We start from the raw sequence: 24529 nt of genomic DNA, 5'->3' as shown, positions 1-24529 counted from the left end.
CGGCGGACGGTTTCATTTGATTTCAAGTAGTGGGGTACATTCGTAATTTTTTTTTTCTCGAACTTTTACACGCGGTGCTGCGTTCCTTACGAAAGACAATGTCGTTTATTTCAATGTTCTGTCATGCTTAGGTTTAAAGAAATAAATCCCCGAAGGGGCGAGGAAGGACGACGGGTTTTTGACGATTATCGTTTGTGCCAGATTTGAAGCACGCTGCAGCCGGAGCTATTCATGGTAGATAAGTTATACTTTTTTAAGAATGATCTATGTATAGCCTAGGTAAGTGCCGTCTTAAGATGTGATTATTGTTATTCAACGTGAGTTTCGAAGAAATGTCCAAACCTGTATCTGCATGCAATTATGACCTAAACTTGAGATTTATTTTCGTCTAAGTTGTTTGAGGCATCGCATTTAAATTAACACCACAGAGAGTACATATCATTGGCATCTACAGAATACAAAATAATATATTTATTGTTTTTTCACGTTAAGGAATAAATTAACTCATGGGAGAAGATTTCTAGTAGTGTTCAAGTTCAGCACGTCATTAAAAGAAAACTTTTTTTTTTTTCGCTTCACGTTCCTGGGACGTGTTTCTTTTAGCCTGTACACATTTTGGTAAAAGAAACTTGTTTCGAAGTTCTGAACCTCTGATTATGCAAGAATAGAACACTTCCGACGAATTCTTGATAGTTTTTTTTTTTTCTCTCCTGCTTTTTATTCCCGCATTTATTCTTTTTTTTTTTTTTTTTTCTTTTGTTACTATCGGCACAGGTGTTTAGGTCGAAAAAACAGCTTTGAACTTCCGAACCACTAAGCATGTGACGAGCAGTGCCTTCTGACAACGAGTTTCTAACAATGACCATCTACGCAACCTTTTATGCAGTAAAGAGCGACATTAGCTATACATATGCATAAATAATTTCAGATTAAAATAAGCTCTGTCCCCGTATTGTTTTCTTTAACAGTCCGAAATACCGGCAAGGGAAAAAAAAAGGCTGAAGCCCCCCCCCCCCCCCCCCCTCCCGCTACCCTCTTTCCCCCCGTTTTTCCTCTTCCGACGCCACTTGTATGGTAGAACGCTCCTCGACCTCGAGTTGTGTCGGCTTTTGTGCTTTTTGCGAGGCGATTCCTCCTTCCCAGAAAATAAACCTCCAGGACAATTATAAACTTCACCGGATCGGATTACTACCAGCGTGCAAGGGGTGGCGAGCTAGTTTGCCAGGTCGCTTCAAGGTTTTTCTGAGCCTCAACCTCCTGCTCGCCCCTGGCCGTTTCGAACTGGAAGAGTCTCGTAAAACAGTGTTCGTGCAATCACTACTGCGTGATGCAGGTTAAAGACCCCCCCCCCCCCCCCCCCCCGGGGCTGGCGGTCACAATTCTGCACTGGCAAATATTCTAGCACGTCCGGGACACTCGTCGTCTCATTTAATTGCCTGACCAACTTCGCAGAATCTAGATATCACACCCTAACTTTTCTAAACTTGATTTTGTGAAAACCAGTGAGTCGTGAAAACGTTATTTGAAACTGAAACTGTGGAAAAACTTGAAAATCGGACTTCGAACTTTGAAAACTTGGATTAGAAAAAAATTCAAAATCTTCGATTTTTTTTTTTTTAATTTAGCGTTAAAAGAGAATCGAAATTTTCGAACTTTTCGAACTTTATGCAAAAAGAAATTCGAAATCTTCGAATTGTTCGAACTTCATGTCTATAAAAATTCGAAGCGTTCGAAGTTTTCGAATTTTTTTTACAAAGAATTTCGAAATCTTCGAATTTATCGAACCTGAAGTAAAAAAATATTCGAAATATTCGAATTCGAAATTTTAGAAACCGCGAAAGCTTCGAACTTTTCGAATTCGAAACTCCGCTGTTAACAAAAGTTGCGAATTTTTCGAAATCGAACCTCGGTCGGTACGAAAATATCGAAATTTTTCGAAATCGAACCTCAGTTCGCTTCGCAAATATCGAAACCTTTCGAAATCGAACCTAGGGTGGTTCGCGACATCCCTATTCGTGCCAGTTTTGCTGTTGTCGTTGGTCGTGTAGCTTTTCGTTTCTTTTTGTAGCTGGATGTCCGTTTCGCGTTTCGCCACGGATTGCGTTGTCGAACGGCCGATATGCCTGGTTGCTGTGCCGTGAACTGTAGCACGCGAACAGGTCATGGCACGTGACCATGGAGAAGAGAGTGAGTGTGAATCACACCGGCGAGTTCTTGATATGCGGTTTTCGGGTGGAAAGAATATGAATTTCGAGTCACCAATTGAGTTCTGGGTAGTTGAGCTCTCATATGTCATGTACAAATAAAAACCTTGGCGAGCATAAGTACACTGTCAGTCTCCCCTTAAACCTCTTGTAAACATTCAGTGTTGTATATGTATATATTAGTGTTGTATACATAAATTTCAGATGAGGCTTTTTTGTAATAATACTTTCGTGTACTGTCTTTGTTGTTAAAACTGGCTAGTGTGAGACCTTTTTGTAATTTTATGTTTTGCCTGTTAGATTTGTGTAGTGACTTCTTTTAATAATTGTTCATCTATTGTCTTTGTTGTAAAAAGTATATCTGAGCATGTTGATAAGCGCTTCCATTCACTGCTGTCTTGGCTATGGTAGTCTGTGGTAATTTTAAAATAAATATATGCCACATATTTTAATCTCGAGTCAGTTGCCTTTTCTCTGCAATTTTTTTCCCCATTCTGGTAATGACCAAAACCAAAATTGGATATTTTTACTTTTAGTAAATATAAAGGAGGCAAAACTTCTCAACTGTGATGCTATGTAATACCTTATATGAATAAACTATCACGATCTTTTTTTTTTTTTTTTGCATAGCTTGTGCAGCTTATGTTTATTTCTGGCAAATAACTGTAAAATTTATTAAACCTAAAAAAAAAGTGCTTGAAGTTACGGTACAACCGAAGGAACACTAGTTTCCAACGGTATTGCCCCCCCCCCCCCCTCTCCCCAAACGCCCCTCAAAAAAAAAAAAAAAAAAGGAAACGATTTTGAAGAAGGATGAGTGACAAACTAGCCCTGCTATACATGCAGTCACCCGAATTTCGGAAGGTCCCGGTCGAAACCAGATCGACAGTAATGATCGCAATAGTCCGGCGTCCTCGATAGCTCATGCATATTTATCTACGCTATGATTGCTAAAGCGTTTCAAGCTCTTTTTAGCGCGGAGGCAGCTGCAATCGCAATTCGCGCTTGTAGTCGTTAAGCTCGTGGAATGCTGCAGGATCTAGAAATTCTCGGGATTGTGTGGGGCCGAATATTATGAAGGCGTTCTTACGTATTTAATCACTGACTATGACGGTGCTTACAACGCTCGTGAGAACCATATCGTTGCATTGTTACTCGTGGAAATAAAGCTGTGTTCTATTTTCTATGTACTCAGTTCTGCGAGCTTTATCCGAAGGTTGAAAACGCTACCGTCACGTTTAACTCATTCTTTCTTGGTGTTTAACACTTGCTTGGCACTATGCAATGTGAGAATGTATCAGAAACCTGCACTTTCAAATACGCAACGCGAAAGATTGTGCTCTCTGAATGCGCGGAGAGGACATGGCCGTCGTCTGCTAGTTCTCCTTCTTGGCACCCCCCTAGGCGGCGCGCGCGGCGCCAAAAATAGAGAAAGAGAGAAACGTGAAGGGTGAGGAGGAGAGATGGTTGCGCCATCTCTTGCCTCCCGTGCGAAACGGCGCCGCGTTGTTTGCAGACCGGTGGCGTCGCTGCGTTTCCATAAGCCTTTTTCTTTCTTTACTTTTTCCTCAGGTAAGATCGCTCTTCGCAAATTTTACAAAAAAAAATGCACCATCTGTGGGCAACGCTGCACAAAGTCGTAGCGCAATACGTTAAGAAAGCGAATTTTCCGGTCGATTTAAAGAGCCTGCCGTCTCCTTGTTTCACCTGGTAGTAACGTTGGCTGCGATGCGGCGATGAGAGGCGCCGATTCAGAAAATACGTCAGTGACATCAGCGCAGTAAAACCTACTGGCGCACCCCAATCGTCGCCGCTAACGCTCCCATTCTCCTACTGCCGAGAAGACTTCCGGTTCCGGAAACAGCGTACGTCACGGCTTGTTTTGCGGTCAGTTGGAGAGAAAGAAAAAGTCGATATTTCATTAATTTTTTGTGAATAAGTTAATAAACCGAGACGAAAACGGATGCCTGTTCGGCATTCAGTGAACATTGACGGTTTAATGTAAAAGTTATCTGGAAAAAGTAAAAAGGTCATTTCATGGTCTTTTTAAATAGCCTGGCGTCCCCTTGTATGTCGTTCTTTTCCAATTCTTTTCCCTTGTGGTAAAGAACGATACGCCAGGCAAGTATTTCCGGCTTTGGTAATAAGCGAAACAAGCATATTCGCTAAAACATCGTTCGCTGAAACGTCATTTGCTGAAATGAGCAATATTCGCTAAAACGTGGTTGTCACCGTGGTTCAGAGCAAACGATATTCATGACAGCATTATAATATAACTCATTATTTTATCAAACACTACTTTTAACTTAGAAAACAGATAATTTCGTTTGCCTAACATTTTCTTGACATTCTTCTCATAGTGTTTTGCGAGATTTGGCTCATTGAGCATTTAGCGTGAAAGAGGCTGCCCTCTGGCAACTTTAGTCTTACAAGCGCGCGGCGAAATCAGCGAAATCGCCAGAGTGTACAGAGTTTTGGCTACTATGTCTGATATTTGACGCGCTCTTACCTGAACTTCTTGCACGATGTCGCGTGTTCTAGTCCATTTTACCGACGACAACACGTATGAGGTGGTAAGAAAAGAAGACATTCGCGGAAAGCGATCGTTGGTGACAACGGGAGACAGAGTCAAGGTAAATTGGCGCGGCATGGGGCTTTACGGAGCAGTGGTAGTAAACGTTTCAGGTAAGTTTCTCTGGTGACCAAGTTTGCACCATCTCTTGCAAATACTGTATTTTTGTGTGATTTCAGATAATGAACATGACCTATCCCAGGAAATGAACGACCTGATCGCAACTAAGAACAAGGCCACGGTGCGACAAAGTTTTGTCGAAATCTTTTTTTTTTTTCTTTTTTTCTTTGATGTAATATTTGATAATATTTATCGCATGAGCGATGCTATATGCACTATGTAGTGCACTTCTACGGAAATTGCTATACGCCCTACGCGGAAAGCTCATGCCGCTCGGGCCACCCTTTTTCGAACTGCGCGTGTATCACTGGGGGGCTCGTTAACACGGCCCTAGGGTGACCACCCGTCCCGCATTGAGGGCTCGTGTCCCGCGTCCCGCATGAAACTTCAAAATTTTCAAAATGTCCCGCACTTCATACTGTCATAAAATTCACTCTGAAACTCATGGTGCTGTCGAACAACGGGAGGCGGGGAAGCGCGGAGGTCGCTGGTATTCGGATAATTCACAATGGTATGCCATTTTCTGTTTAAGTATTGCGAGAAGCGACTGTCGTTTTTGCAGGAAAACCGATGAGCATGTTCCATTGTGCCTTTCCACTTGGTGGCAAAATATTTTAAGAAAAACTGCTCGCAAAAAGTTTAAATATAAAATATTGTAATTATATTCGAATCACTGTGTCATTAAATTCAAATCACTATGTCGATGTGAAAGCAAGGGTTGCTGTGGATTTTTTTTTCTTTTTTGTGAAGACAGCCACACAAGGCAACAAACAAGCCTGCAACTCAAAACGGTCAGAAAAAAAACAAAAAAAAAAAATGTTAAAATGTGTGTAGGATCGTGTTGATAAACGTAAGCGTTGACAAAAAACAATAATTCTAAAAAAAAAAAAAAAATTACTGTATTTTATTTTTATTTGTTGCATTGAGTTCCGCTACAATCTATTTTTTGTGTTTTCAACTTCGAAACATGTAATAACACATTTGGCATAAAAGTATACAGTAAAACCTCGTTATAACAAAGTTGAAGGAGCGGTCATAATTATTTTGTTATAGCCATTAGTTTGTTATAGCCAATGTCCATTTCTTCCCACTATAGCAACAAGGGGAATTATGATTGCTTTGTTATATCCATTAGTTTGTTATATCCCATTTTGTTATAACGAGGTTTTACTGTATCACTGGGCGTGAAAATCATCTGAGCTTAATTGCTGCAATGCGATTAGCAGGTGTATAAACAACACAGGATACTAAATGTGTTAACAGGGCCCCGGTTTGTGGTGTGCGTGTTAAAAATTCCCTCTGCACGCCCCCCCCCCCCCCCCCCCCCCCCCCGCCCCCCCCCCCCTCCCCTGCCCCGCGTGTCCCGCATTTCGCTAGGAGGAAGGTGGTCACCCTACACAGCCCCTCGCCTGCGTTCACGCCGCTCCGCAGCGACAGTATGCGGCTGCTAATTAGAAAAGTCACCCTGTACACGCCGCTTCGCGGCGTCCAGCCGGCAACCCAAGCCCCGCTGTCCCCAATCTTCGAAGTTTCGTCGACAATATTCAGTGTTTTTTTTAGTGTTCATCGCAAAAAAGAAATATAAATATCGCCAAATGCCTCAACAAAACAACGCTCAAGAAAAAAAAAAAAAAAAAAAGGTGGGCTTATTGCGATTTGAACCCGTGTCCACTTATGTACGAAGCGGACACCTTAACTTCTACGGCTTAGAAAACTCGATGTGATCATTCATTTTATACGAGACAAACGTAGCGCGTATAGCGATTTCCGGCCGAGCTGCACTCCGGAGTGCATATAGCATTACTCTTATATCGCATTCGGAAGGTAGAAATGTACAGGCGTGCCGATGTTGGGAGAAGGTTGACGCCCATGCAACTAGTGTGCCCACAACACCAACGCCGCCGCAAGCTTAAAAAAAAAAAAAAAATGAAATCAACAGCGTTTGATAGTGTTGTGTAATGCTGTGCTACCGAATATATTGGTTGATTTATGGATATAAAGACGACAGCTCAAGTAAGTTAATTATTCCTTTGGAATTACGTTACTGGCGACGGCTCCGAGACAAGACCTTCCAGTCTCTAGTTTGCGGGTTTGAATTCTGGCCAAGGTACCCGCACTATAACGAGGGCTCATTGCAGTAAGGCACCGTGAAACTCAGATTTGGGTTGCACGCAAAAAAATCTGGAGGCATGCAGTTTAGAGATGTTCATTTTAGCGAACACCGTTTTACTGACCGCGGTTTATCGAATGCCTTTATAGAGAACCCAGTTTAGAGAAAATGGCGATGAGTCTCCTTTTAGCGAATTCGGCCGCCGCGAAGTGGCGTATACAGGTAAATCAGGTGAATTAATATATTTGTAATGAGCCGCCGCAGACTGCCGCCGCGAAGTGGCAGGAGCATGGCTTAACACGCGCACCAGTGATACACGCGAGAAGTAGGAAAGCCTTTTTTTAAGAAGCGTCCCCTTTTCGGTGTTATGTTTTAGGGGGGTTACATACACTGATCCCCTTGGTCTGGACATAACGCCGCCTGTCTCCTATGCGACTGACGCTCTGCGCTGTGCCGTGCTGAGCTACATGTCAAGGACGAGGGTGGCCGGCAAGGGCGCTACTCGCCGAGTTGCCCAACGGCGTTCAATGACGTGAGCCGGGCCGGTGGTTCCGACTCCGGTACTTGGTCGGATCAGAGACACATGTAGTCGAGGTAACGTTCAGGCCAATTTTCAAAGCAAGCTCCTTGAGCCGCCCCATTTATTCACACACTCAACAATGTTCTTTAAGGCACGCCCAATCACAACTCTATCTTGGCTGTCACGATTCCGATAGGCGGTGAGATCTGCGCGTGCTAAGGTGAAATCCCTCGTGCCGAGAGCACAGCGCCATCTAATGCTGCGTTGAAGTAAAAGGCAACGCCTACCGTTAACTCCCGTAGATGGCGCTTGCTTGCAACACTACATTTCTCCTCCCCATAAAATGACAGAGGAAAACATGCTACCGCTCGTGAAGCCAACTGAAACGCTGTTCATGGAAGATACGTTGACACTACATTCGGTAAACGTCATTTCTCTAAACAAGCTCTACTTTCTCTAAACCGTGCTTTGATAAAACGTGCCCATTCTCTAAAACGTGCTTCGATGAAATGGCATTCGATCAACCGTAGTAAACTCCAAAAAATCTTCAGATGTCTAAATTAATCCCTAGCTATCCGCTCGGGCGTGCCAGATGCACTTCGTTGGTTCGGCACGTAAACTTCCAAATTTATCTTTTTTATTGACCACGACAGACCCTGACCTGATGGTTCTTAGTTGTCTTTTTAAATATTCATCTTAGCTGGCACATTAACAATGCAAACGTGAGATTTATAGCTGGTCGTCGATCTAGGCCATGTCATTTCTATATATCAAGAAATTAAAGTTATCTTTGCTCTATCTGCCACTTGCACAACACAGTTGTTGCTTCAATATTTAAACGCAAAATAATTAATTTTATTTCATTGTTTCTGGGCATATTTAAACATCTGCATCCCCTGCCTTGAACTGTGTTCTATTACATTTCAGGTGCATCGAAAAAGGACCCCCTCTGTCCATGTAATGCAGGCCCAAGATCTTTTTAAAGAGATTATGGACGAAGGCACTATTGATGCGCTTAAGTTGGAAATTCTGGTTTTAAGGAAAGAAAACAAACAACTGAAGAGGGAGTTGAGGAAACGGAGAAGTATGTGAATTGTTCATGAATTTTTATTTAACTTTTGGTTGACCTTGATGCTTGCAAGACTGCCGTAGTATATCTAAGGAGTCTGCTCCACAGTGCCAGCTGTTTCCTTATAATAATATACTAATCGTGATCATACTTTTTTTTTTATAGTTGCCATAAACAGCTTAAAGGGTATTAAAGAGGTTTCTGATATTGTGTATTCAGGGTGATAAATCATTCTATGTGATGTAAGTATACTAAAAATCCAGAATTAACAGCCATGCACAGCCTATTTCCTTATTAAACATGTGCCCAAAAGTGTGCAGCACTTTCCTTTCCTGCGATAACAGCCATGCACAGCCTATTTCCCTTAAACATGTGTCCAAAAGTGTGCAACACTCCCCTCTCCTGCGATATATCGCAGAACACTGCAGGGTGCAGTGAGTGCATTCAAACAAAACCGAGCAACGAAGATGCTCGTCTGCGAATCGCGAGTGCTGGCGCCCCCGGCACTTTGATCCGAGTGGGAACTGAAGTCGATGCGCATGCGGATTGAACCGCACGCACACTGCTTCTCCGATTTTCTCTTTTATGCTGCATAATATCTCATCCTAAGAGATAGAAATACTACAAAATGTAATCGCATTCCATGTGCGGTAATAATTTGCACACGGGACCCGTGGCATTGAGAAAGAAAACGTCTTTTACAAGTGTCGACGCAAATACTCAGAGGGGCAGACGAGCGGGCACATCACTTTCGCGGAAGGAACGCGAGGAGAAAGCATGGTCCACATCTATTTCTATCGTCACGGGTTCAATAAGCGGTTTTGACATCTGAAACATCATATACATACTAACTGGCACCTGCTACTATATAACAGCAAAAAGAAGCGTCTTCAAAAACCTCTTTAGTGCTCCTTTAAAGCCTTTTGTGTTGTGCACGGAAAGTGCTCAAATGAGGATAGTTAAAATTCAGTGTAATATATTAATCTTTTGGACATTCTTCTCATGTGACAGTGTCATCAATTAATACAACTGTTTGTTAAGTAAGTGAAAAGCACTGCCATAACTAAAGGATGTGCTTGTACACAGCAGGATACAGTTAGCGTGAACACAACATTGGCGCTTTATCGCATTTTTCTCAAGTATGGTGTTGACGAGCATAAAATTCAACTGCTTAGGCCGATGCCCTAAATGGGCACTCGGCAGGACAAAAGTAATTTTCATGACAACTTTTAAAATCTAAGAGAAAAAACAGCAAAAACTAGCGATTGCTTGCTCGTACTAACAGTGTTCGCCCTGCGTACTTTCCTGCAGTTTCCACAGAATGCCAATTATTGCAATTTATGAGGAAGCCCAGGGAAATGACAATGTACTTATTATGTTAGGGTCCAAAAATAAGATCTTCACTGAGAATCTGAATGTGTAAACGTCATGCTCTCCTTCCAGTGCAGATTGCGTAAGCTTAAAAAAAGAAAAGAAAGATGGAGCACTCTGCGGGAGTGAAGACAAATCTATGATGTTAGCAAGCGTCTTGCGAAAATGCACAGGCGTTTTTCATTGCACCTAGTGATTTAATTTAGTAAGGCTAATTAGCTAACTTTTTAAATATTCGTTTAAGGACCAAGGTGTGAACCGGAAACTTGTAGAGTACATTGAGAAACACCCAATTGAAGTATTTTCTACATAATATGCTTTGCATGCTTTTTTTTTTCAGCCTTCGAAAAATGCCTGCAAAATACGCAAAATACTACACGGCAATGCGCTCCCTTTGTCATATTCTTTGAAGGCTGGGAAAAATTGGCATGCCAAGCATATCATGCTGCAAATACCTTATATGGGTGTTTCTCAATGTTCTCTAAAACTTTCCAATTCGCACCTCAGCCCTTAAACAAATATTGAAAAAGTTGGCTAATTAGTCTTAATTAATTAAATAATTAGGCTCGCTAAAAAAATCCGGGCACTCTCGCAAGACATTTGCTGACAACATGCAGTTGGTTTCACTTCCGCAGAGCACTTTATTTTTTATTTTTTTTACTTTGGAACAAGTTATTTGGTGCACCCTGAATATCTGTCTACTCATCCACTGGGCTCCTTTTGCTTTGAGTGATTGGTCTCTGCTGGCAATAAAAGTAGGTATAGAAACATGGGTACCATAGTCGGGTAGTAATTTATTACAGTCATTGAATTACTGTAATCTAATTACTTTTTTGAGTAATTTGTAACTTAATTGTAATTGTAGTCTAATTACTTATTGTACTAGTAATTGCAAAATATGGAATTAATATTACAACTACTGTTTGCATGATTTCGTCCAACTTTAACTCAGCTCTATTTAGTCACTGACAGGACAAACAGCATTGGTTATCTGCCTGGTTGTCCAAGCAGTAGCCAACGGGGAAAATTAACCTAGGATAACCTCAGTGTATTTCCTTTTCTGCCCCCCCCCCCCCCCCCCCCCCCTTCTCTCTCCCCTCTATCAGCTTGTGGGGCATTAAAAGCGCAAAGACTGCCTGGGTATTGATTATGTAAACACAGCTTAACTGTCAAAGTACATAATGGGCACCCAGAACATGGCCTCCAAAAAGCGCAAGCAAGCCGTCTTTAGGGTCTATTCACAAGCTAATCGACCACACAACATCGAGCAACCTGCTGCGAAAGATCTCAAAAAGAGGTCCCCAGCAGTGCGACTGCTTCATGTTTCTATCTTAATTAGGCCAGTGAGCCAACGTTTTCACACACACATTCCTGATCTTTGTGAAATTAAGGGAAGGGAAAGCAAACTTGCCAATTAGATATCGCCCTTGCTTTTAGTGGCCGCTCTTGTAGCGACTAAATTTTAGACAGTATCTGACATCATTCGGGTACACCATATTATCAGAATGGAGGGGCAAAGGGGGAAATCAAAATATGCTCAGGATACTATAATACTGAAATAGTGAGTTTGATTCTTCGAGTCATAGGAAGGAAAAGATAAAAGTTATTCTGGGTCTGTACGTTGATTTGTCTAAGACATTTGATCTAATTAATCAATATACTGTTTTGAAAAGTTAGAACACGAGGGCATACGTGGCTCTGCACTAAAACTATGAATCATATTTATAATAGAATCGTCAACAGAAATGTGACGGGAGTCCCCCAAGGGAGCCTGTTTGAACCATGTTGTTTGTAATATTCATAAATGGTATAGGACTCTTAAAGGTGTTTCTGAGACTGTCTGTTCTGGGTGATAACTCATTCTACAAGCTCTAGACATCCTAAAACAAAAATAAAAAATTACTCTTGCGCGACGCTTCTTTCCCTGCTAAAAATATGATCTACGATTGGGACACGCCCCTTCCCTAACGGAAGTTCCCGCTCAGAAAAGGCGGGGCATAATCCAGCCGAGGCGGCGGCAGCATGACGAAACTGCTCGTCAGCCAACCGTAAGCCACCGGTCCCGTAGCAGATGATACCCCGTCGTCCGCTATTGGAACGGTGGCTCACGGTTGGCTGACGAGCAGTGTCGTCGCATCGCCGCTGCCCCGGCTGGATTATGCCCCGCTTTTTCTGAGCGGGAAGTTCCGCTAGGGAAAGGGCGTGTTTGAATCGTAGATCACATTTTTAGCAGGGAAAGCAGCGTCGCGTGAGCGTAATTTTTGAATTTTTAGGACGCTTAGAGCTCATAGATTGAGTTTTCATCAAGAACAGACAATCTCAGAAACGTCTTTAGTGCACCTTTAAGTGTATTTCTTATGCAGACAATGGCACTTTATTTATTAAAGGCCAAAACATCTGAGATTGAAAGCATGGCGGTATTTGCTCTTGCAAACCTGCATTTATGGGCACAGGTTAGTGGTCTAAAAATAAATACAGACAAAACTAAATGTGTGCTGTTAGGCCACGGAATTGTAAAATTTCATTGCCTTTGAATATTTTGCTCAGCTGATCTCATTTAGAGGCTGCTGAATCCGTGAAAGCTCTTGGTTTTATTTTTACTGAATAACTTTTTTGAACTGAACATGTCAAGTATTACTTGACTAGGTAAATCCGATTATACATAGGCCCAGAATTCATGTACAACGTTATACCGGACCAGGCACATAGTCAGGATTTTGTTTCAGGGGGAGTGGGGCCTTGCCCATGGCAAAGGTCATAGATTGGGAAGGGGGAGAATTTTGGAGCAAAAAATGCTGTCAGTTGAAGTCGCGTAGCTCAAAGGAAACTAGTTGTGAAGTTATTGCATTACTTTCTCAAAGTAGTTCGTAAATGTAAGAAATTAGTTTTTGCACAGTAGCAATTCTAATTCTTATTAACTACTTTTGGAGCGGAGTAGTTGTAATTATAATTCAAATACTTTTACAAAGTAATTTACCTAAGTATGATGGATACTTCTTATAGTGAAAGGTACTTTCAATGAAAAGCAGTTTTAAAGGCCAACCAACAAGCAGAGCAGGGTGTCCTTTCGATTTCTCCTTTCCACCCAAAAGAGAGGGAGAGCCCTCCTCTTCTCGGCAGAGGTTACCTTCCACACCTGCTGCTCGGGAGAGGGAGGGGGTGGGGGGAAGAGCAGGAGGAGGAATGGAGCAAAGGACATTGGGAAAGGGTCTTCGTCCCGGTAGAAGGTCATCCATGCGCGTCGGGCTTTAAGTAAACATGATGTATATTGACTTTCTTTATACTTGTTCAGAAAAGCTTTTCTTTCTTTTTCTTTTATGACAGCTGCAGAGGAATACCTGGAGCGGGCTGAAAAGATACTGAAGGCAGCCGCACCTTTCCAGACCCTCTGCATTGCCCAGGGAGAGGACATCAATTTTAATGGAAATGGCATCATAATACTAAATGAGCCAGGCACTGGTACAGAAAGGTAATTTCTTTGTGTGATTCCTGCCTTGAAAACGGATGTGAAAGCTCATGCACTCGGAGGGGAGAATGACTTTTCTCCTTTCTAAGATGGAAAGGCGAAATCGATAGGCAATTTCCTTCTTTCTGCTTGTTCATCAGTCTTTAAGGACTCATTCTGCAGGCCCACAGCGTAAAAAATATGTTTAGGCTATACCACCTTGCTCCTGCAGGAAAAGCACTTCCAGGTAGTATTTGGTACATGCTTGAACTCTATTTACATGCAGAAGTACCGGGAGTGCCAATGTGAGGCTCGGTTCAATTTCGCCAGCCTGGTATTCCTCTTGTACACACAGTCACACACGTGGACCATGAATAGGCCAGTGTGCCTGGTCTGCACCAAACATTGTCTCGGAACTCTTTCAGATGGAGTAGAATCGCTTATTATCAGTGTTTCTTGCACCCTAATGCAACCTGCAGGAGCTTTCACAGTACACTTTTGTGCAAAAACCGCTCGCGTGTGAGTAAGTTTTTTGGTCTTGCCGAACATCTTTAGCAGCCAAGTGGTCAGATTCAACAAAGATCCGGAGCTGCGAGACGAGCCACAACCAGACAGACCAAATGACATGCCACTGCGACAGGAGCCAGAAGGCGTGCCACAAGAGCCAGAGGAGCTAGAAGACGTGCCACAAGACCCTCCACAAGACTATCGCTCACCTGAGCACCCCCCACAAGAATATCTCCTAGAAGAACACTCACCAAAGCAACACCCCCCACAGCAGCACCCTCCACAGTGCCAGTTTCGACGCAAGAAACAGGACAACATGGTACGTATGTAGGAACGCTTTAAGATGTTAGCACTCGCGTTTCACAAACTAGTCTCCAATCTACCCCATGGGCACGCCTTAACTAGGCTTCAACGACCTACACACACCAGCAGCAAGATTGTGGCCCCTAGAGGCCTTATTTAGGAACCTGTATGGGATCCAGGACACCTGTTATTTTGTGTCTTTTGCTCATTGCATGTGTGGAGACAGATCCATTGCGTGGAAAAAAGTGCCAAAGAGATAGGGATAATTGAAGAAGGTGACGACAACACGGGGTGCGCTCGCCACCGAAAATTTATAAAGAACACATACTTAATTCCTAAAAAAAAACCGTGCCACTTCCAGCCGTCCCCCTCTCTTTTTTTAAATATAAAAGTTCCTTATCTAACAAAGCCACAGAAGCCTCGCTGAAGCACTTATCAGCCCCTTTTGTTTTGATGATGAGTGTTTTTTCGCTGTGTCATCCCAAATTGGTTGTGTTTGACAACAACAAGCAACACAAGCATCAATCACAACGCCAGGCACGTAGCCAGGATTTTGTTTCGGGGGGGCCCGTCTATGAAACTGCTATATGAGGGGGAGGAAGGAGAGGGGGCCCCAGCAAAATGGAAGATTTTGGGGGGGAGGGGGGGGCTTCATGGCCCCCCCCCCCCTCTTGGCTACGTGCCTGCACAATGCACAGCTAAATGCCCTGATGGCGTCTGTTTGATAGTTGTCGCGTGCTCTCTCGCACGATCATTTATGCAGCGGCCCGTTTGCCCCACATAAGAGCACCGCTGCATAAACAGGCCACTGCATAAGTGATTGTGGGAGAGAGCACACTGCAACTATCAGACAGCATGAGAGCATTTGGCTGTGCATAGGGATCGATGACCAGGCAGTCCGTTGTTGTCAAACACAACTGTTTTGGGATGACACAGTGAAAAAACAAGCAGAGAAATTCAGGAAGCCTTCATTATCAAAACAAGAGGGGCTGATAAGTGCATCAGGGAGCCTTCTGTGGCTTTGTTAGATAAAGAACTTTTATATCTAGAAAAGGAGTGGGGACGCTGGAAGTCACACCGCCCCCCTAGTCATCATGGGTTATGATGGGTGTAACTACCCTACAGGCTTACTTAACTACCCATTGGGCTTGAGCATTTGAGCGTTCCCACCCTGTTGGCAGGTGACAATGATGTACTAGTCACGTTTTATTAACTTTTGAATTGAACATTCAAGTGAATGCAGTCATTCAATAGTAAAAGTCACTTCAAAAATCTCAAAAAGTACTTGAAACTTTGTTTCTTTTCGCGTTGGTTACCATTTATTCAAATTTTAACCGGTAGAAACAGGCATGTGGCTCAGTTCGCCTGAACTCGCAGAAAACAAACATTGCCTAAGAGTACAGGCAACCTTGGTAGGCACATACTAAAACCCGAGACAGATAAAAAGTAGTGCGGTTGTCCTTTTTGCTTTTGTCGCGGGTTTTACCATTTCTGGGGAGCATGTGCGCGTGCATGCACCGTGTGCTTGTTTGAGCAAAACCGCATTGAATTTGCACGCTAACTGTTATTGCACACTTCAGCATTGTTACCTGTGCCCCAGAAAAGCATGAGTGTCAGCTGTGTAGTTAAATACAAGGAGTCCTGTAAAAGGCTCATTGTGGACGGCGAGAAAACGGCGTCTGATGTGAGGGCGGCACTTCTTACCAGCCCCTTTTTTAAAAACCTCGTCGACACCATCCTCATACAGGTCTGTACTTTCTTTACACATAATTGGCGAAGCTCCGGTCGATAATTCGGGCAAGGGGAACCAAAGCCCTACTCCGAAGGCTCAGAAGGGAGGGATTGTGGCGGGTTGTAGTAATCGGATCACGCTGGGCGACCCCTCCGAGTGTAGCTGCGGATTGTGGGCGTAGCGGGCGCATGCTCAATCCGGGTTCAACGTGACGGCACGAGCTCCCGCTAGCGTAGCAAAGCTCTTGCAAACAATCTGCGAAGAATTCTTCATCACTGAATCGCGTAGAACAGTATGTTCTGCTATGGCCTATTCTGACGACCGGCTTCATATCTCATTTGAGAATGTGCCCTTGCTCATTCCCTAATGTCTTCCGTGACCAATTTTTTTTTTTTTTTAGATTTTGATATTAAATAACATTTTTGTACATTTTTAATATATGTATGATGTCTCTCACCCCATATGTTCTTTTCCTGTTAAAAGTCCCAAAGACATCATGCATAGTCATCTTGTGTTCAGGTCTCTTGTCATTCCTACTGTTGACTTTACTGCCCGTTTCTTTTGCTACCCCACAATACCATTATTTTTCACATGTAGTATTTTTACTGCCTCCCACATTTTTTTTTGTTTTTTTTTTTTGTTTTCTGCTCAAAACCTTGCAGTCTTATAGTTGTTGTACCTTGAAGTTTTTGCGTACAAAAAGAGGGGATTGGCCAAGGACCAGTGTAAGTAATGATAAAATAGTGTTTTGAAATAAAAAAGAAAATTATTTTGTATTTTGATTGCATGCTTGATCTTTGTTTTCCACATCATTTTAAGATATTGTTCATTGAGTGAACTCGGGCCAGTTGCGTAGCCAGGAGACCGGGGGAGGGAGAGGGAATATGAAACTACCCCCTTCCCTTCCCCCGCCCCCCCAAAAAAAAATCCAGCCAACTTTTTAATATACACATGCATTTTGACGACCCCCCTTCTCTCTGCACCCCAAGTCATGGACGTCCCAGCCACCTCAGCCCCTCCCCCACCACCGCTAAAAAGAATTCCTGGCTACGCCACTGACTCGGGCGCGTGCATCCATATGCCTATGAGGCTCGGTTGTTCATTTTGTGGGAAAAATGAATGAAGGCCGATCACCTGAGTCATTGTATTTAAGCTTGGATGTTTGTGAACAGTTGAGCTGGGTCACATGTTTATAATCTGGTTGCAGGTGAAGGACAACATACTTAAAGAGTTTTCTGATACTAATGAGACAGCCATCGTTGCGGATGGGGATGTGCTACGACCGGTCGAAAACCCATTCCAGGAAGTTACGGCTGAACAACCCTTACAAACGTTAGTATATTTCCAAACATTTAATCCTTGGATAATTGATCTGTGTTTTTGTTGTAGTGAGTGTGTGGACTGTTTCAGTTTCAAAATTATAAGCAAAAGAAAAAAGAAATAACTATTTTTATATACTTTATGCATGTTGTTCTTGGAATGCCTCGGAACCTCCAAGGTACCGCAGGCTTGAAAAAATGCAAACATGATTGTGATCCACAAGAAGGGAGATGTTAAAGAACTAAGGAACTATGTACCCATAGGTCTCCTGTCTGTAGTGTACAAGTTGTTCACTAAAGTAATCCTTAACCGCATAAGTGATACCCTAGACTTCAATCAACCAAGGGAACAGGCTGGATTTTGGAAAGGTTGCTCAACAATCCACCACATTCATATAGTCAACCAGATAATTGAAAAATCAGCAGAATATAATGAACTCCTTTACATGGCATTCTTAGATAACAAAAAAGCGTTTGATTCAGTTGAAACTGCCACAGTCGTAGAAGCAATGAGGTACCAGGAAGTTGAGGATACTTACACAGTGCTATTGGAAGATATATATACCGTAAAATCCTGAGAGATAACCCACCTATCATCAAGAGCAAATCAGGTGAAAATGTGGAGTGGCCTAACTTTTGGTGTGCAATGAAGAAAATTTTAAAACATTACTATTTTTAGGCCATGTTCCTTTCAAGCTTGTTATGGTGGCTAGGGGCAACAAAGCAAAGATGACTGTACTTTCCAGCTAGCAACGTTTGCTTATATTCCGCCATAGCTAACTAGCCGCATTTACGTCCAGGTCATCATTGATCCCACTACTACTATTGCTAGGAGTCGGGTATCTTTCGGTGTTTAAAAAAATAGCAAATCAAGCCAAAAATAGGGGTGAGCTATCTTTCGGGGGTGGGGCATCTCTCGGAATTTTACGGTATAATGAGTGTACGGGAACAGTAATCCCCGATAAAAAGACCGAGAAGTTCCCTACCGAAAAGGGCGTGAGGCTGGGTGACACAATATATCCGAAATTATTCACAGCCTGCCAAGAAGGAGTGTCTAGGAAACTTGATGGGGACAAATTAAGGATACGAGTACATGGGAAATATTTGAGCAACCTTAGATTTGTGGATGACATTGTCCTCATAAGTTAGTTTGGGAAGGACCTGCAACGAATGATTCAGGATCTGCAAAGGGAGAGCTCTGTCATTGATTTAAAGATAAACATGAAGAAATCTGAAATAATGTCAAACCGTCGGGCAGGCCTTCAGACTAGGCGACGAAATACTCAAACATATGGATGGATATAATTCTCTCAGACAGATTATAACGGCGGATCACGATCACGAGAAAGATCAGGCGTAGAATTAGTGTGGGGTGGAGCGCATTTTATTTATATTTTTATTTACACATATTGCGACCTCTGTGAGGTCATCGCAGGAGTGGAATAAATACAGAAACAAATTAACATTCAAACAATACAACATGCCCTTAAACATAACAGAAATGAAAACGATGACGTCATGCGTTACTGAAAAGAATAGGCAAAACCGCGCTAATAAAATCAGCGTAGGGAAGAGTACGTATTTTCCCACCAAATTTCAGTACTATGTGGAAAAAACAAATATTTAAAGCAGTTAGTATGGTTTCATTTCATTTCATTTATTAATCCTTGAGGGTCCTCTTTCGAGGGCATTACATAAGGAGGGGGCGACGCAAGAAATTGTACAAGAAATGAAAAAACAACAACATAAAAAATACATAACAAGGCACACTCATGCAACGCAGCTAGAAATACCTAATTTGGTTTTGAAAAATACAACATGATGGAGCTTTTGAAAACCACAGGGTCAATTATTGTAATGAGCGATTCTGGAACATTGTTCCAGTTCACAATTGTGAGTGGGAGAAATGATTTGTTAAAAGAACCCGATAAACATTGAAAATTGTAGGAGTTATTGAGGCGACGAGACGATCGTGTGGGAGTGCGCAGGAATGAGATTCGAACACTGGGATGATTGTGTTAAAGTTTATGGAGTGAGTAAAGGCGTGTAACCTTGCGGCATACCTCCAGAGTTGATAAATTTAGGCTCGTTTTCATAGCAGAGACACTGTTTTTATAGTCATAGTTTGATAAAAGGTAGCAGGTTGCCCGGTTTTGAATTGCTTCAGGTTGGCTGAAGAAGTCATTTTGGTGCGGATTCCATATTGTAGAAGCATATTGTAATTTTGGTTAAGTGAAGGTTTCATATGCAAGTTTCCTAAGCTTTGAAAGAGCAGCATTCAGGCAACGCGGATGTAACCAAGGGTCCGTGCTGCGTCCAAAGAAATTGTTTTAATGTGATTAATGCATGTCACATCGGAAGTTAGTACGACACCGAGATATTTATGCCTATCGACTTCTTCAATGATCTCGTGGCCCAGCACATACTGGAAGGAGGAAGGGACTGTTTTACGAGAAAAGTGGATTAATTTGCATTTAGATTTATTTAGTGGCGTCAACCAGTTGTTACACCACTGAGAGACATTATCTAGATCCTTTTGGATGAGTTTGCGGTCATTAGATAAAGTGATCTCGCGATATAGAACACAGTCGTCTGCAAAAATATGTTTGTGAGAAGAAATAGAATTTGGAAGGTCATTAATGAATATTAGAAAAAGAAGAGGCCCAAGGTCTGTGCCCTGGGGCATGCCAGACGTGACATTAATTAAATCAGATACATACCCATATAAGACTGTGTATTGCATTCGCGAGTCAAGAAAATTGCGTATCCACATTAAAGGGATACTTCAACGAAATTTTAAATATTTCCGTCGTGTTCAAAAATAGGTTGAATATGATCTACAATATCCGTAAATGACAATCGCGCGTTTGTATTTTGAGCCTGGTTGCTGTATTTCTCGTTATAAATGGCCCACTCTGGCAAGCGCTCGGAGAAGGCCCAGCGGAGACCACATGACATCCAACGCAATCGTGACGTAGGTCGTCTCAAGACGAGCAAAGCTGCGGCAAGGCTGATGTCGAGAGGATGGCCTAGTCGTTCCACGAAGCGGCTGCTTTTGTACGAATTTTGAGTGACGGGTTAATCTTCTGTAATCTTGTAGGGGGACAATAGCGACTTCTGCGACACACAAAAGGCATTCTCGCGAAGAGGGGAGTTCCTCCTGCCCCTCTTCTCTCGCCGTAGCCGGAGACGAGACAACCTCCGTCACTAGATGTCAAGGTTCCTAGACGGGCATTACAAGCGAGGCGTTAGCAGCATCCACCAGGTGCTCTTTGCTAATCGTTTAATTGGTTTTAAAATTCCTTTTCGTGACTTTTTTAACAAGATTTTGGTATGTTCGATTTGATGCTGCTTTTTTGAACACATATAGACCAAAAAATGAGCGCCGAAATTTCGTTGTATTATCCCTTTAAGACTTAAGGGTATGAGACTGAAAAGGAACAATATTAAATGAATGAGATCGTCTGGTACGTGTACAAGTAGAGAATCAAATATATTTACTTTGCTCTATTCCACATTCCTCATTAACAATTCTGTGCAACATTTTAATTTGATCAACTGTTCGCCTTCTAGACAAAGGCTCCAGCCCCAGAAATAAAACAGCCGAGGAGGGCAAAAAATTACGGTCATACCTATTCAAAATAGACCTTTCAGCCTTGGCCTGGATAGACTCAAGGAGATTAATGTCTTTCTTAAAATAAAGATCCCAAACAACACATCCATATTCCAAGATGGGCCTAACAAGGGTCTTACAAGCAGCGAATTAAACCTCTTTAGTAGAGTATTTAAGGGTGTGTTTAAAGGAGACATGCAAAGGAAAAAAACATTTTGTTTAGACAGCTTAGATGGAAAAAGGATGTCATAAAACGATTTTATAACGAAGAAAAAACATTTTTAGAGCTATATTTACGGCGCTATACGAATTTGTAGTTGGCGCTCACGGGAGCCGCCGCTGGTCACGTGGTAGGCCCGCGCGCCGCCGCGCTGCGTCGCCGCCGCACGCTGAGCGTTGTGCAAACGCCACTTCAATGCGTTTCTCCACACCGCCGTCGCCGCCGCCGCACAAGTTCGTCTGCTTTGGGGCGCCGCCGCCGTCGTTCGACCGGCGCACAGGTCTATCACGTCTGCTTGCGCTTTTTCAGGAGTTTCCTTTGGGCTCTAAAAGTTACTATTCATCTTAGTTTCTTGTTATACTTCTAACAAAGATGAATAAGTTACTTTTAGAGGCCATAGGAAGCTTCCGAAAGAATGCAAGCACCGCGTGATAAATAAGGACCAGTCACGTGATAAATACGAACCACTTTTCCGCGGTGCCCGCGGGCGCCAACTACAAATTCGTTTTGCGCCGTAAATATAGCTCTAAATTTTTTTTTCTTCGTTGTAAAATCGTTTTATGGCGTCCTTTTTCCATCTAAGCCGTTTAAAAAAAATGTTTTTTTTCCTTTGCATGTGTCCTTTAACATAACCTTATTTTTTAAGGGTGTGAGAACAAATGAAGTTGACGTTCTTGTCCCACTTGAGGTTGGATGTGAAGAAAACACCTAAATATTTGAACTCCGTAACTTCATTTAAAATGACATCATCAATGCCATAGCTAAAAACTAAAGGGGATCTCTTATTCGTAAATCTCATAAACACAGTCTTATCAAAGGTAATATCCATTTGCTTTTTCTTGCTCCAATTAAAACACGGATAAAGGATTCGTTAAGTAGCAGTTGATCATTAGGAGACGAAATGTCATTGTACAGAATGCAGTCATCTGCATAAAGACAAATTTTAACGGGTATGTTTTCTACAACATCATTTATATATTGCCGCGTGCCGGGGCACGGACTTGTAGAAAGTTCTCGTTTATTCTTTCTGCGGACATAACTTCTATTGTTTATGCCTGCTTCTGTTGTTCTACAGGGTGAAACAAGGAGACGGCAGGCTCTTTAAATCGACCGGGAAATTCGGTTTCTTAACCTATCGCGCTACGACTTTGTGCAGCGTTGCCCACAGATGGTGCATTTTTTTTGTAAAATTTGCGAAGAGCGAGCTTACCTGAGGAAAAAGTAAAGAAAGAAAAAGGCTTAGCTCCTATGGAAACTCAGCGACGCCACCGGTCTGCAAACAACGTGGCGCCGTTTCGCACGGGAGATAAGAGATGGCGCAACGAACGCCGCCAACGAACGAGCATACGGCGCCGAAAGCCGTTATTTTAGCAGACGATCCTTTCGACTCAAAAGCGGCCCGCGTTCCGCAGGCGGCGACAATCGCAGAAACAAAAAAGACAGGCGAGGTAACAGCAAGGAACTGCAGTTCCTTGTCTGCTAAAGGGCCGGCTCTCGGCGTCGTCTGCTCGTACGTTGGCTGCAGTTGGCTTCGCGACCGCTTGCGCCATCTCTTGTCTCCCGTGCGAAATGGCGCCGTGCTGTTTGCAGAGCGGAGCCGTCGCTGCGTTTCCATAGGAGCTAAGCCTTTTTCTTTCTTTACTTTTTTCTCAGGTAAGTTCGCTCTTTGCAAATTTTACGAAAACAATGCACCATCTGTGGGCAACGCTGCACAAAGTCGTAGCGCGATAGGTTAAGAAACCGAATTTTCCGGTCGATTTAAAGAGCCTGCCGTCTCCTTGTTTCACCCTGTAGAAAGAAAGTGCTTGTTCATTCTCGCCCGAGCGCGCTACGCTTGAACCTTCTCCGCCGAATCTTCGAGATAGTGACTCACTTTAGATAAGAGGCCGCCGCGACCTTGTCGAGTCAGTCTCGCCCCGGTAGTGCGAGGCCCGTGCAAGAAGAGCACGTTCGATGTTGGTGGCCTCAGTGATGAAACCTTGGACAGTGGTAGGCGGGCTCCGCACGAGGCCCCCGAAGATGTTTTCTCTCACGCCCCGCATTAGGGTCCTCAGCTTCTTTTCTTCTCGGGCGTCAGGATCTGCGCGGCTGCTCAGTCGAAGAACATCTTCGACAAAGCTAACGACGCTCTCATTAGGGCCCTGAACCCTGCCTTGGAAGCAACGGCGCGGAAGCTGAAGATCCTAATGTGGGGCGTGAAAGAAAACACCTTCGGGGGCCTCGTGCGGAGCCCGCCTACCACTGTCCAAGGTTTCATCACTGAGGCCACCAACATCGAACGTGAACCTCACGCATGGGCCTCCCACTACGGGGGCGAGACTGACTCGACAAGGTCGTGGGCGGCCTCTTATCTAGAGTGAGTCACTATCTCGAAGATTCGGCGGAGAAGGTTCGAGCGTAGCACACTCAGGCGAGAATGAACAAGCACTTTCTAGAACAACAAAAGCAGGCATAAACAATAGAAGTTATGTCCGCAGAAAGACTAAATGAGAACTTTCTACAAGTCCATGACCCTGCGCGTGACAATATAAAATGAATAAAAGAGGCCCTAACACCGAACCTTGAGGTACACCTGAGCTAACCGAAACTTCCGAAGAGAAGGCATTCGCAAAGGAAACAAACTGCGACCTGCAGTTTAAATAATCTGAAATCCAGTCAAGCAGAAGGGAGTTTTTAAGAAGGACTTTTAACTTTAAAAGAAGCTTAGGGTGTTACACTTTATCAAACGCCTTCGAATAGTCAATAAAAATAGCGTCAACTTGCCCTCTTTTATCTAATGATGAAGCAATGTAATGAGTAAATTCCAGAAGCTGCGTAGTGGTTGAGGAAAGACGACGAAAACCGTGTTGGTGAGGACAGAGTAAAGAATTATTTTCAAGATAATCGGAGATAGGCTTACGCACTATGTGTTCGAGGAGTTTGCTGCAAGAGGATGTAAGAGAAATTGGTCTATAATTTAGAAGACTGCTTATTACCGGATTTGGAAATGGGAACTATTCTTACTGATTTCCAAAGTCGAGGAACAATTCCGGATGAAAGAGACTTTTGGAAAATTGTAGTTTAATATCTCGCGAAGGTAGAAAGTTGGGCGAGTTGGTGATTCATAATGATTAAAAAGCGCGACAGGACAACGGACACAGAAGGAGACACAGACACAGCGCTGTGTCTGTGTCTCCTTCTGTGTCCGTTGTCCTGTCGCACTTTTGATCTCCAGACGAAGTGATGATACAGAAAAGAATTTGGAATATCATCCGGGCCTGAACTCTTTTTACAGTCGAGGTTCAGGAACAAAATAAGTACACCAGAGTCATTAACCTGAATGTCTGTTAACGATGGACATGATATAGTGGGACAAAAACTAGGTTCGCAGCCGTTATCCAGAGTAAAAACAGACGGAACATATTCATTAAAGCTATTCGAAATA

General features: G+C 43.1%; 1 protein-coding gene across 5 annotated transcripts in view; it reads left to right on the top strand.

Annotated features, from left to right (window-relative positions):
* The first annotated feature begins 4620 nt into the window (after nt 1-4620).
* Nucleotides 4621-24529, top strand: part of LOC120851079 — a 56224-nt gene continuing 36315 nt past the window's right edge. For 2 of the 5 annotated variants that reach the window (XM_042290653.1, XM_042290649.1), the window contains exons 1-6: nt 4621-4889; nt 4956-5017; nt 8454-8610; nt 13291-13435; nt 13967-14237; nt 17161-17285. In XM_042290653.1, coding sequence (XP_042146587.1) covers nt 4730-4889; nt 4956-5017; nt 8454-8610; nt 13291-13435; nt 13967-14237; nt 17161-17285 — 920 coding nt within the window. In that variant the 5' untranslated portion in view covers nt 4621-4729. The remainder of the gene's footprint in view (nt 4890-4955; nt 5018-8453; nt 8611-13290; nt 13436-13966; nt 14238-17160; nt 17286-24529) is intronic. The other 3 variants (XM_042290648.1, XM_042290652.1, XM_042290657.1) reach the window with 2 other exon arrangements.

The sequence above is a fragment of the Ixodes scapularis genome, unplaced genomic scaffold, assembly GCF_016920785.2.
Source record: "Ixodes scapularis isolate PalLabHiFi unplaced genomic scaffold, ASM1692078v2 PGA_scaffold0__279_contigs__length_252992795, whole genome shotgun sequence".
Lineage (NCBI taxonomy): Eukaryota > Metazoa > Arthropoda > Arachnida > Ixodida > Ixodidae > Ixodes > Ixodes scapularis.
This window is presented reverse-complemented; position numbering and strand designations above follow the sequence as displayed.